This window comes from Geotrypetes seraphini, chromosome 11 (assembly GCF_902459505.1).
Source record: "Geotrypetes seraphini chromosome 11, aGeoSer1.1, whole genome shotgun sequence".
Classification (NCBI taxonomy): Eukaryota; Metazoa; Chordata; class Amphibia; order Gymnophiona; family Dermophiidae; genus Geotrypetes; species Geotrypetes seraphini.
The window spans coordinates 82487231-82501072 of record NC_047094.1 but is presented as its reverse complement, the minus strand read 5'-3'; the positions used below and the strand labels follow the sequence as shown (position 1 = coordinate 82501072).

Below are 13842 nucleotides of genomic sequence, written 5' to 3'. Positions count from 1 at the left end.
GGAAAGGGAGCAATGGAAATGGTATGAGGGCCAAAAGGGTAGAGGACTATGGAAATGGTGAAAGGTGAGGTGGTGGGACTGGGATCAGTGGGAGGCACGATCCGGCCATGGTAAGGTGGGGCATGAGTGGTGTCAGGGTATAGGTGGGGCTATTCTAGCACCCGTTACTGTAACAAATGGAACGGGCTTAAATACTAGTATTAAATAAACTTGAAACTTGAATATGGAATATCTGCCCAAGCCCGAATCTTTGGGTGGCATGGACTCTCAATTGCCTGAATATCTAATAGCCTCTGAACTGTAGCTGTGATCTTGCTTGCTTTCTCTGGTCACCCTCCCAGGGAATCCACAAACCAGTCCGTTAAGAGCTGGGCAAATTTGAGCTTGTAACCGCTCTGAATGATCCCCAGCACCCAACGGTCTGATGAGATCTGCGCCTAGGTCTCCACATACTCCAAGAGCTGTTCCCCCTATCTTGAGGGGAACTGCTGTGGACCTGGCATCATTGTACATTCTTGGAGGCTGTAGCGGAATGAGAACTGGAGGCCTGGCTCTTCCTGGGACCTGAAAATCTCTGTCTGGCTCCCTAGAAGGATCTCTGAGAGGAGGCTCCTCCTGAGTATTGCAGAAAGCGCCTGGATCCATAAAATGTAAACTCTAACTTGTTCTGAGCACTTTGGGGAGGACAGGATATAAATCTAAATAAATAAATAAAATGGAGCCTGCTGTCAGGTAGAGTGTTCAGTCGATCTGCCACACTGGTCATGAAATCATCCAGTTCCTTTCCAAACAACATTTCCCTTGAAAGGAAGTCTGCCGAGGGTAGCCTTGGAAGTAGAATCTCCAGCCCATTGCTTGATCTATAGCATTCTGCCAGCTGAGGCTGAATAGGCCGAAACTTTGCTCATGACTCTGATGATGTCATAGAGAGTATCGGCTACATAATCCATGCCAGCTAATAGGAGCTGGGGCATAGGCTCATTCTCTGCCAGCTCAAGCTCCAGCAACCTGGTATTGACTGGCGCATGTCACAAAGGAAGCTGCTGCAGCTGCTTCGATTCATAAGAACCTAAGATTCCTAAGGCCAGAACTTTGAATTGTCTTTTAAGAATCACATCCACATTGCAATCCTGCATATTCTTTAATACCATGCTTCCCTCACTTGGTAGGGACATGCGTTTGGTTACCTGTGCTACTAAGAAATCTAACTTAGGCTGAGAGAACAGCTGCTGACATTCCTGTGCTGTCGGATACAGCTGAGCCATTGTCTTGGCTACTTTAAGGGACCCTTCAGGAGCATCTCAATGCTCTGTGAGTAATACACTAATATTTATTTATTTATTCAGTTTCTTTACTGTTCTCCCAGGAGAGCTCAGAATGGTTTACATGAATTTATTCAGGTATTCAAGCATTTTTTCCTTTCTGTCCCAGTGGGCTCACTATCTAATATACTTGGGGCATTGGGGGGCCAAGTGACCTACCCAGGGTCACAAGGAGCAGCACATGTCAGAATCCACAACTTCAGGATGCTGAGGCTGCAGCTCCAACCCCTGTGCCACACTCTCATAGTATGGTAGGAGGTAGCATGGCAAACATTGTCTGGGGATGACAAAACAGTTAACAAAGCAGAGTAAAACATAATATGACAAACATGGTATGGTGAGAAATAGTATGGTTAGCATAGTATTACAAAGTATGGGTAACATCGTACAATATGACTTGGCAAAATTGGTATGGCAAGAATGCGTAATAGCAGCAAACATTGTGTGGCACACATGGCTGTGTGGCAGACATGGCATAAGAGATTGAAGCATGGTAGACAGTGTGGCAGACATAATATGGTAAATATGGTGTACAGTATAGTAGGACAAAGATGGCAAATAGTATGGCAGAACATTGGGCTAGATTCACTAAGCAAAATGATCGTGTACCGATCAGTTGGTGACCCCTTTGCGACCAGATTTCCCTCCTGCACTATTCACTAACCTCTCCTGTGATCCGATTCAAATCCGTGCATGCAAATGAGGAAAAATGCATGCAAATTGGACAGCGACGCGATTCATCAACCAAAAATTTAAAACCGACTGGGCTGGCCGATTAACCCAAGAAGCGACTGCTGGAGACCAGTCGAAAACATCTTTCCGATTCTCCAGCTCCATAGAAGCCCTGCTTGCCTTGAATGCCACCCTACTCTTCCCCGATCTGTCTCCTGTCTCCTGCCCCGAATGCTACCCTGCCCTGCACTGCGAGCCTGTGGTTTTAACCTGCGGGTTTAAAGCAGGTTAAAACCACGGGCTCGCTGTGCTACAAATATTTTAAAAAAAGGCCATGGCCGGCCCGTGGTTTTAAACACCGCTCCCCCCCCCCCCGATGCCCGCCTCCCTCTCTGTCCGGCCCGGGCCACCCTCTCCCCGCACCTTTTAAACTCTTTGGGAGCAGGAGGGGTGGTCAGTCCCTCCTGCTCCAGGCCTCCTTCGATGCAGGCCGGAACGGGCCCACCCCCGTACCTAACTCGTTGGGAGCAGGAGGTGGTCAGTCTCTCCTGCTCCAGGCCTCCTCCGAGGCAAGTGTGGCCTTAGGCCACGCTCCAGTGCATCATGTGATGCATGGGGCATTGGCTAAGGCCCTGATTGGCTGAGGCGCCTCGAGCTCCTCCCTTGGGAGGGACCCGAGGCGCTTCAACCAATCAAGGCCATAGGTCCCTCCTTGTACATCAGATGATGTGCTGGGGCCTGGCCTAAGGCCACTATTGCGCAGTGGCCGGTGGGGGGTGCAGGAGCAGGAGGACTGCGCGCTTCCTCCTGCTCCCAAAGATGAAGTCTAGGAGCAGGAGGGACCAGGCACTCCTCCTGCTCCCAAAGAAGAGCCTTGCCCTAAGGAGCAGGAGGGACCGGGCACCCCTCCTGCTCCCAACATTTGAAAAGGTACGCAGGGCGGGTGGGCTGGGCCTGACCTGGGGTGGGCCGGTCATGGGTCAGGCAGTGGGGCCGGTCGTGGTTAATTCAGGGGGGGTGTCGGGCCGATCTCTCCTACCTGCTTGCCCTGACTCTCCTGCTCTCTGCTGCCATTGCCCCGCAGTGCATGCCCACTTTAAAACCACGGGCTTGCACTGCAGGGAATGGCAGTAGAGATCAGAAGAGTCCAGGAGCAGGCAAGAGAGATCAGGGCCTGCGGGGGATGTCGGGCAGGGCCGGTTTGTTGGCCCGATCTCTCTTGCCTGCTTGCCTAACTCTCCTGCTCTCTGCTGCCGTTAACTGCAGTGCAGGCCCGCTTTAAAACCACGGGCTTGCACTGCAGGGAACGGCGGCTAAGAGCAGGAGAGTCCGGGAGCAGGCAAGAGAGATCTGGGCTGGGCTGAGCCCTGACAGCAGTGACAGGAGACTGCTTCTCCTGTCACTACTGTCAGGGTGTGCACATGAGTGGTGATCGCTCTGGCCGTGGGTAGGGGGGCCTGTTAACTATCATCTCCATTTGCATGCAGGCCTTTACTGAATTGGTCGGCCAGCATGCAAATGGAATTGGATCGCACACGGTTTGGAGGTTAGTTAATCTAGGACATTGTATGAGAAAACATGGCATGATCAGACATAGGATGAAGCATATAGTGTTTAAGATTTGAGAAGTGGAGGGTTGAGCACTGTCAGAAGGTTTAGGGAATTTGATTTGCGCACTCTCAGGGTGCCAGAAGACTAGACTTTCACTCCAAACATTATAGAACAGGGGGACCTGCTGGAAGTCCTCCCACAAAGAGTCAGTAATAAGCTCTAACAGAGCTGAGGGTCTAAAAGCCGGTTGACCGTGGGGGTCATCCCCTTAACTGAGGGCTGCCACTGTTTCTTGAACACTTGCACCTGCGACCCTGCATCTCCCAATAGGGAGGGCTCGCTCTTTGACAGCAAAGTTATACATAGAGACCCCTCATGCTCAGTCTCCCTTGGACAGGCTCACCGGATCCTGAGGCAGATGTGTTCTGGGAGCCCAAACCCCCTCACGTGCCCCAGGTGCACTGCCAGACTTCTCTGACTATCTTGTCCATCCAGATAAGCTCTCCACATCAGATTGACAAATTCTGGAGAAAATGCTGTATTAGGCAGCACAGAGTCTCCTTTAGATTTTTCCAGCACGTGTCTCTTGTGCTCCAAGGCATCCACACTCATGTGCTTAGGATGACCGCCATTCCAGGGCTCTGAAAGGGATTTACTTCTAACCGATAGACCCCTCAACCGATTTGCAGCCTAGACAGCAAAGGGGAGGCTAAATTGGCTGCTCCCACCTCCCCTTCAAGTGCTGCATAGCGCAAACCTGGCATGAATTAAGGGTAGAAGTCTAAGGACTCCATCCTTGCTGTTTTGAGGCTAAATGAGGTGATTTGAAAGTTCTGGAAAACTTTTAAAAACATTTTATAAAATCTAAGAGGGTCGTTGTGGCAGCATTTTGGCACAAATAAACAGCTCTAAAATGCTTTAACTAAAAATAAATAAATTAAAAAAACCCCAGCAAAAAAAGTGATTTTGGAAGTGAGGAAACCTAAGGGAAGGGGCTGAAACCTGGGGAAAAAAAGTTTTTAAAGACACCCTCCCCCTGATTTTCCTCATAGGCTGTAACAGCCTTACTCACTATGTGTGACCTGTGCTGGATATGTGCTGCAACCTGACTCAGCTCCTAAAGTAGTTGGATCTGGGAGAGAAATCACTGTCTCAAACAGACTGCTCCTCAAAATCTTTGGTCTGCCAGTTGGACTGGAGTCTGACTGAGCTATGAACTCCCCAGGAACCCATGCACAAGAGGCAAAATGCAGCCTGCACCCTGTGGAGCCCGGCTGAGTTCTCTATTGATATTTGACAGCCTGCACCCAAACTCCTATGATGCAGTATGCGAGCAATGCTACAAGGGAAACGGACCTCATGCTTCAGAAAAGTTTTTTGCAGGCTGGTCAACAGGTACCATATTGGGATTGGCCTGTCAGTTGCAGACCTCATTCTGCTTTTCCTCCATGCAGGCAGAGCTGGACCCTCGACAAGGAGAGCTCGGACTACTGAAAGCCATTTTTAAAAACGTGAAAAAGACCGGAAAACCCCCCCCCATACTACTACTACTACTTATATAGCACTGAAAGGTGTACGCAGCCCTGTACATTTGACATTTAGACAGTCCCTGCTCAGAAGAGCTTACAATCTAACTTGGACAGACATGACATGATATAGAGGGTAGGGGGATGAGGAACCCAAGGTGAGTGGAGTTAGGAGTCGAAAGCACTTTCAAAAAGGTGGGCTTTTAAATGGGCCTTGAACACTGCTAGAGATGGAGCCTGCCGTAGGGATTCGTGTAGCTTGCTCCAAGCATGGTGCAGCAAGGCAGAAGGGACCGAGTCTGGAGTTGGCAGTTGAAGAGAAGGGCATAGATAGGAGGGACTTAGCAGCTGAGTGGAGCTCACGGGGGGGGGGGGGAGGGGGGGACGGGCGGATCATAGGGGAAGATTAGTGAAGAGAGATAGTGAGGGGTAGCTGAGAGTGCATTTGTAAGTCAGTAAGAGGAGTTTGAATTGTATTCAAAAATGGATGGGAAGCTAATGAAATGGCTTTAGGAGAGGAGTAACGTGAGTAAAGCAGCTCTCGAGGAATATGAGTCATGCAGCTGAATTCTGGACGGATTGAAGGGGAATGAGATGGCTAAGCAGAAGGCCTGAGAGTAGCGAATCTAAGCGTGAGATGATGAGGGCGTGGATAAGTGTTTTAGTAGTGTGCTCAAGAGAGGAAGCACAACTTCCTTTTCCAAAGTGACTTGATGTTGCAGCCTTGTCATTTTCAGACTGAAGCACCTGGTAGTCACTTTTAACTACTAGCAATTCCTTGTGTAATTGTTCTTTCATTTGATTAAACTGTTGGTTCAGAGTTTTGAGCTGGCACTGTGCCTCCAGCAGTTGCTGCAATACCGCATTATTTCCTTTTGTGAGGTTGCACAGACTACACTTTAATTCACAAATTTCCTTTTCTTTTCCTCTAGTCAGGGATAAGACTTCATCTGTTTTAGCTTTCAGTTCAGCGTCCAACCAGATATTCTGATTCTCTGCAACCATTTTTTCTCCTTTTGCACATTCATCATTAAATTTTTCCTCTTCTCCTCCTGGAGGTACATCTCTTGAAAATTACTTTGAAGCCTGTCATTCAACTCCTCCAGTACCTGGGTCTTGTCTTTCAGTGCCTCACAGTTTTGTGCTGTTCCCTTTGCTCCTGTAGTCTTGTATACTGCTAACTTGGCACTGTTGCCTGCAACTCCTGCAGTAGCTGTTCCACTTTGGCATTCGCAGCCTCTGCTTTGGCCTTATAGCCTGGGGCCTGATAGATTTGGGCTTGCAACTCCTGTATCCTGCACACCAAATAAATCACAGAGTCATAGAATCAACAGCAGTCTAGTTCATCTACTCATGAAGCATATTCTAGTTGAGGACCGTATGGGGTATCAGACAACCCAACAAACAACTTAGTTTGAAGGGTGAGATTCTTCATTTGCCCCACGGAACCTCCTCCTCCATATTTCTTATTACTGTTTTTTCTTTATCGTTTCATATAAGTTAGACTTATTTAAGTTTACTTAGCTTTCAGCGTTTAAGCTTTAAGGTCATTCCCCTGAACACCAACGCGTTTCGGATGTCTTTGTCAAGGCGACATGGGGAAGCTGAAATAACAAGAAACAAAACCATTAGGGTTAAGGCTTCCAACTAAACAACAAAATTTTTTAGGACAACCCAAACCCTCCCTTTATTCAGATACATTACTTACATATTTAGTGAACATACACAGCGTACCGCCAACCGGCTTAGAAAGGCAAGCCGCGGCGTACTGTCTCTGAGAATTAAATACCCCTCCCAAATGACGACATTTCCAGGGGGACCAACTACATTGCCTCACAGAATTTAAAGGGACAAAACCCTACTTAAAACGGAGACAAAAGTCTCAAAAAATTAATTAAAGGGACAAGCCTCAGGACATGAAGAAGCCCAACTTAAAGGTCAGCTTGAGCTAACCAGTCCGATGATTCATTGAGCCCTTTAGGGGACATCGAATCTAATATGAACATCCACCGGAGCTCACAACGGTTTAGCCTCCGGACAGTGTTCCCACCCTCTCACCCTACAATGATACGGTCCATAACACGCCACTTTAGGTCTTTTAAAGTATGACCGCAGCTAATCCAATGGCGGACCAGCGGAGAAGATTCAGTATGAGTGTGCACTCTGGATTTATGCTCGGTCAAACGGACCCGTATGGGACGAGTTGTTCTGCCCACATACAACTTGGGACAGGGGCACTGTATAACGTAAATAACGTTATCAGAATTACAGGTAGTGTTATATTTAGTCTTATATATAACCCCTGTACTCGGATGAGTCCAGCATTCCCCCGAGATGGTATAAGCACATCATTGGCATTGTCCGCATGGGAGGTGATTCCCACTCGAGAGCGGAGCTCTCTCCTGCAATTTGTGATGATTTAACATTTCACCCAAGTTTCTTCTTCTTCGGTAAGAGCATAAAGGTTGATCATCTAAGGTGGGAATAGCCAACCTGGGGATATGCCAATGTTTCTTCACAATTTTAGAAACCCGGTGGGCAAGGGTAGAGAACTCCTGGACAAAGGCCACCGTGTCAAGGGGATTATCGTCCCTGCTGATATCCTGCAGCAGCCACTCTCTATGAGCATATTTCGCTCTTTTATAAGCTTGTTTAACTGTGACATAGGGATAACCACGTTGATAGAATCTAATTTTCATCCGTTTAGCTTGAACAGGGAAGTTATCTAAAGAATGACAAATCCTTCTTAGTCTCAAAAACTGACTAATGGGTAAGCTTCTTTTTAGATTCTCAGGATGGAAACTGTGGAAGCGTAAGAGGCTGTTGCGGTATGTTTCTTTTCTGTACAAGGAGGTTTGAAGATGAGTAGTCCCCTTCTTAACCAAAATATCCAAAAACGGAATCTCCTGATGTTTTATTGTAGCTGTAAACTTGATGTTATTATCTAACCTATTCAACTCTTCAATAAATTGTGTCACCTCTACCTCAGTTGAAGTCCATATGCAAAATATATCATCGAGGAACCTCCTCCAAATTTTCACATTTTTAAAGCCTGGTAAAGGCTCTCCTCCAAATCTGCCATGAACAAAGCAGCTAAGGAGGGAACTAAAGACGCTCCCATGGCGATGCCATGCTTCTGCAAATAGAATTCATTATGGAACCAAAAATAACTTTGGGTTAACACCAAAGTAGCCATTTCCATAAGAATGTCCAAAGATAAATGAGGCCTGATGGTTTGCTCCATACAAATGCGTCTTATTAGCGCAAGGGCACTGTCCATGGGGATCATGGTGTATAAGGCCGTCACGTCCAGTGAACCTCACTGGATACTCGTTAGCTGCGGTCATACTTTAAAAGACCTAAAGTGGCGTGTTATGGACCGTATCATTGTAGGGTGGGAGGGTGGGAACATTGTCCGGAGGCTAAACCGTTGTGAGCTCCGGTGGATGTTCATATTAGATTCGAAGTCCCCTAAAGGGCTCAATGAATCATCGGACTGGTTAGCTCAAGCTGACCTTTAAGTTGGGCTTCTTCATGTCCTGAGGCTTGTCCCTTTAATTAATTTTTTGAGACTTTTGTCTCCGTTTTAAGTAGGGTTTTGTCCCTTTAAATTCTGTGAGGCAATGTAGTTGGTCCCCCCGGAAATGTCGTCATTTGGGAGGGGTATTTAATTCTCAGAGTCAGTACGCCGCGGCTTGCCTTTCTAAGCCGGTTGGCGGTACGCTGTGTATGTTCACTAAATATGTAAGTAATGTATCTGAATAAAGGGAGGGTTTGGGTTGTCCTAAAAAATTTTATTGTTTAGTTGGAAGCCTTAACCCTAATGGTTTTGTTTCTTGGTATTTCAGCTTCCCCATGTCGCCTTGACAAAGACATCCGAAACGCGTTGGCGTTCAGGGGAATGACCTTAAAGCTTAAACGCTGAAAGCTAAGTAAACTTAAATAAGTCTAACTTATATGAAATGATAAAGAAAAAACAGTAATAAGAAATATGGAGGAGGTTCCGTGGGGCAAATGAAGAATCTCTCCCTTCAAACTAAGCTGTTTGTTGGGTTGTCTGATACCCCATACGGTCCTCAACAAGTCGCCTTTTCATGATCTTATCAGGAATAGGGGTTCAAATGATCACATCTAATTGGAAAAATCATGATAGGATTAATTTAAGTTTTTGGTGGGCAACTGTATGTGCAACATATAAATATGAAAAGATTATGGCAGAGAGTTTAGGGTTTGTTAAATCCTTTAAGGGGATTTGGGGTCCATTAACTAATTTTGTCACATTATAATTAAAGTGATTCCTTTTTCTTTATGTTAGATTCCTTTGCACATCCAGGGTGGGTGGGGGGTGTATTATTTATTTAGAGGTATAAATTTCATAATATTCTATAATATTGATGAGTATAATATAATATCATTACTGTTATAGGTTAAGAAGGGATTTAAAATTTTTATTGTAATATTTCTGATGTTAATAGTGTATTTTCATATAGTTTTTTTTTTTTGATTTTTCAAATGTATACATTGTCAAGTTCAAAATATCAATAAAGAAATAAAAAAAACAACAAACAAACAAGAATATGCTTCATGAGTAGATGAACTAGACTGCTGTTGACTCTATGACTCTGTGATTTATTTGGTGTGCAAGATACTGGAGATTATTACTATAAGGCATTTTGATTGATTATAACTCCTGTATCCTGCAGGTTATTTCTTCTCTCTCTTTTTCCCAGCTGGCTTTCTCTTCTATAAGTATACGATATTTTCCCTTAAACTGAGCTTCCATACAGCAGTTTTTCCACTAGCAGTTCTAACTGACTTCAAGCAAGGCATTCTCTTGTTGCTTTTCTGCAACCTGGGTGAACTCTTTTGCCTTCTCTTCTTCAACAATTAGCTTTGCTACCTGCATCTGCAGCATTGCATTTAAAGGACTTCACATATGTTACCTGCTGCTGCAGCTGGGTAACCTCTTCTGCTTTCTGCTTCAAGCAGTTTCTTAGCTCCATGACTTCCTGTTTTCTATTACAGGTCAGGACCAGGATTTCTTGGGTCTTAGCATTCTGGCTCTGGTTCCATTCTCTCTATTTCTCCAACTGCTCTTCTTGGTAGATGACGGCAAGCTCTAAGGAGTGGAGTTCCTCCAGCCTGGCTGGCATTTCTGTTGCCCCATCTTTCTCCTGAGACTGGGTACTCTGCTTCTTTACCACCTTAGACTTTTGGTCTAGGGCTATCCGGAGTTTGGCATTCTCTGCCTCTAAGCTCTGCAATGTGCTTTCACTTTCTTTTATTTTCTCCTTTTCATTCTGCAACTGATCTTCCATCATTAGAAGTTGCCCCATACAGAGCAGCTCAGAAAAACTCCTTCCAGCTCACGTTCAAAAGGAAAACTGAAGGTGCATGTGAAAGATTGAGTGGTCATTGCCCTTCACCTCTACAGTCCAGATGCTTCTGGTCTTCCAGGCACTGTTCTTACACCTCTGTCCTTCATACATGACTTTCCCTGGGTTTCTCGGACCTCCAAAGATTGTCCCAGCCATTGCCGGTCCCTCTGTTTGTCACCGGTCACTCACTACTGTCACCTCCAGACATTCTGGTGGCCAGTCCTTCTGTTCACCACTGTTCACTCTGTTTGCTGGCCTCTTGGATCCCCACCGGTCCCTTCTGGTTGTCGGCCTCTTGGCTCCAGCTGGTCATTCCTCTGTTACTCACTACCAGTCTTCTCACTCCGATCTCTCCACCAGCCACTGTCAGCCTGAACTGGTCTCTCCACAGACCCTCTGGTCACTCCCTGAGGGCTCCCCCTGGTCTTTCAGGCACTCCACCGAGGACTCTCCCTGGTCCCTCAGGCACTCTTTCTCTCAGCACTCTCCAGGTCCCTCAGATGCCATCTCACTATCCTTCCCCTGGTTGTCAAGCTTGAGAGCTCTCCAGTCCCTCCAAGCTCTACCAGGTAGACTCTCACTCTGGGCTACTACCAGTCTCTGGTTGGTGGCCTACACGCTCCAGACGGTCACTCTAATTCCTCCACTGGTCACCACCGGTCTCTCACTCTGGGGCTACTGGTCCCTCTGGTTGCCGACCTCTCAGGTCCCTTCTATCTGAGGACTCTCCAGGTCTCTCAGATGCTCTCTCTCACTACGTCTCTACTGGTCATCAAGCTTGAGAGCTCTCCCTCCAAGTTCTACCAGGTAGGCTAATACAGGGCAGGGTCTCTCTTTTTCCACTGCACCGTGCTCCATCAGCACTGGACAGCACTTCTACTGCACCGGGGCCCTCTGACAGAACCAGCCAGTACTGGGCTTACCGCAAGTTAGGCTGAAGCCAGCATTCCTCCTCCCGAGGGTCACCCGGCTCCTGAAGGAGCTCTTGGTTTTCTGTGCTCTCTGCCTGGGACCTGTCTTTTTCAGCACCACTGTTCCATCTATCTGAGTGATAGGACTGTTCCCAGCAGCCCTTGCAGGATGGTATGCAGATTAGTACTTTCAACTGCTCAGGTTCAATCTGTGGGCCTGGGAGAGGAACTTCACCCTAGTGAAGCCCTCTAGTGAAGGAGGAAGGATTCAAAAGCTCGAATGGATTTCTTCTGCACAGCTCGCAAGCAAGGGGATATTACCCATCTTTCCAGAATGATATACCTATTGTACTAGAAAACCAAAGATTATAATAATGCCTTTGTATCATTCCATGGTGCGAGCTCACCTTGCGTATTGTGTTCAGTTCTGGTCACTGTCTCACAAAAAAAAGATATAGCAGAATTAGAAAAGGTTCAAAGATGAGTGACCAAGATGATAAAGTTGATGGAACTCCCTTCATATGAGGAAAGGCTAAAGAGGTTAGGGATCTTCAGCTTGGAAAAGAGACAGCTGTGGGGTGATATGATTGAGGTGTACAAAATGAAGTGATGTACAAAATGAAGTGATGTAGAACAAGTGAATCGATTTTTACTCTATCAAAAATTACTAAGACTAGGGCTCACTCAATGAAGTTACATGTTAAAACCAATAGGAAGAAATATTTTTTCACTCAAAAGAATAATTAAACTCTGGAACTCATTGCAGTAGTTAAATGTAGCTGAATTAAAAAAAAAGGTTTGGAAAAGTTCTTAGAGGAAAAGACAACAGTCTGCTACTGACACACATGGGGGAAGCTACTGTTTGCCCCAAGATTGGTAGCATGGAATTTTGTTACTATTTCTGACAGGTACTTGTGACCTGGATTGGCCACTGTGACTAGATGGATGATTGGTCTGACCCAGTATGGCTATTCTTATATCCTTAAATGTCATATCATACCCCTTACAGTTTAGATATACAGATCCATAGCATTCATCTGCAGACCTTCGGCTGTACATCCCTTCTCTCAGCAGCCTCCAATACATCCTTTAAAATTGAACTGTAATCTATTTGAGGTTTCATCAGTGGCATAACTAAACTAAACTAAAGCTTAATTTTGTATACCGAGTCAACATTCTGAGAAAGCTTGATTCGGTTTACAGCAATTAAATAAACAAGGAATGATTTATAAATGATAAATAGAAGATAATAGCAAAATGTGAAAATAATTAATTTTTTCAAAATGTTTGGCAAATAGAGTAGTTTTTAAAGATTTATGGAAAAATGGAAATGAACTGGAACTCCTTAAAAAAAGGGGAGATCATTCCAGAGTTGAAAGAGTAAATACCAATAAAGATGATTGAACTAAAAAAAAAAAAAAAAAAAAGACCAAAGATTGACTGAAGATCTTGACTCCTTTAATCCCTTTTTTAGAAGGAAGGGAGAGTTTAAATTGTTGGATACCTCTTGCAAAGGAGAATTGGTAAACATTCCAAAATAAAGGAATAAGAGGATTAAAGATACCGTGTAAAATTTTAAAAGAAATACAAGCGCATTTAAATTGAATTCTAAAATAAATCAGGAGCCAATGAAGACTCTGAAGCAAAGGGGTCACATGGTCAAATTTACGTTTTCCAAAGATCAGCTTCGCAGCAGTATTCTGAATTAATTGTAATCTATGAAGACAAATTTTTGTAATGCTGATGTAGATAGTGTTACAGTAATCAAGACGAGATAATATAATTGATTGAACTAAGATAGAAAAATGACGGTGATGAAAAAGATGTCTAATCTTCCTCAGCATTCGCAAACTAAAGAAGCTTTCATGACCAAGGAATTTATTTGGTCCTTAAAGGAAAGAGAGGAATCAAAAAGGACTACCAATATCTTAGCAGAGAACTCAATTGGTAAGGAGGACCCAGATACCAGAGCCTTTGCACCCTGGTATCTCTCCAGCTCTTTTCATCGCCTTGTTATACAGTTTTATCACCTTGAAATCACTGGATTTAATCAGTGAAGGCAGAGCAGTATGGCATTAATGCTGCCAGTTCATCTCTGACAGAAGTCTCAATGCCATACGGTGGTGGCAGACAACCCATAGGATTCATCTTCTTCTTGGACACTGAAGGGTACTCACCAAAAGCTTTCTTTGATTCTGAAAGCCGCTCCTCGTCAGTGGAGTCTATAACATATATCACTCCATGGGACTCTGCATAGTACTGTAAAACATAGTATGGGACAGACATGAAATCACATTCCCTATGCTCATAGATCCCATCTTAGTGGGCAACTTACTCTGTACCACTCCACACTTAACCCCGGAAATGCACCTCAGTTCTGCTGTGGAACAACCCTCAGTGCTATTCCAGTTCTAAATCTTTCAAGCCCTTCTGCCACAGTTCTACCCATATACCCCTACAATCCCTCCCTCATGCATCCTCC

General features: G+C 45.3%; 1 protein-coding gene across 7 annotated transcripts in view; it reads right to left on the bottom strand.

Moving 5' to 3' along the window:
- The window catches only part of ARFRP1 (ADP ribosylation factor related protein 1), a 223426-nt gene that overhangs the window by 88859 nt on the left and 120725 nt on the right, over window positions 1-13842 (bottom strand). For all 7 annotated transcript variants that reach the window (XM_033963073.1, XM_033963071.1, XM_033963076.1 and 4 more), the window contains exon 5: window positions 13538-13619. In XM_033963073.1, the coding sequence (XP_033818964.1) occupies window positions 13538-13619 (82 nt within the window). The remainder of the gene's footprint in view (window positions 1-13537; window positions 13620-13842) is intronic.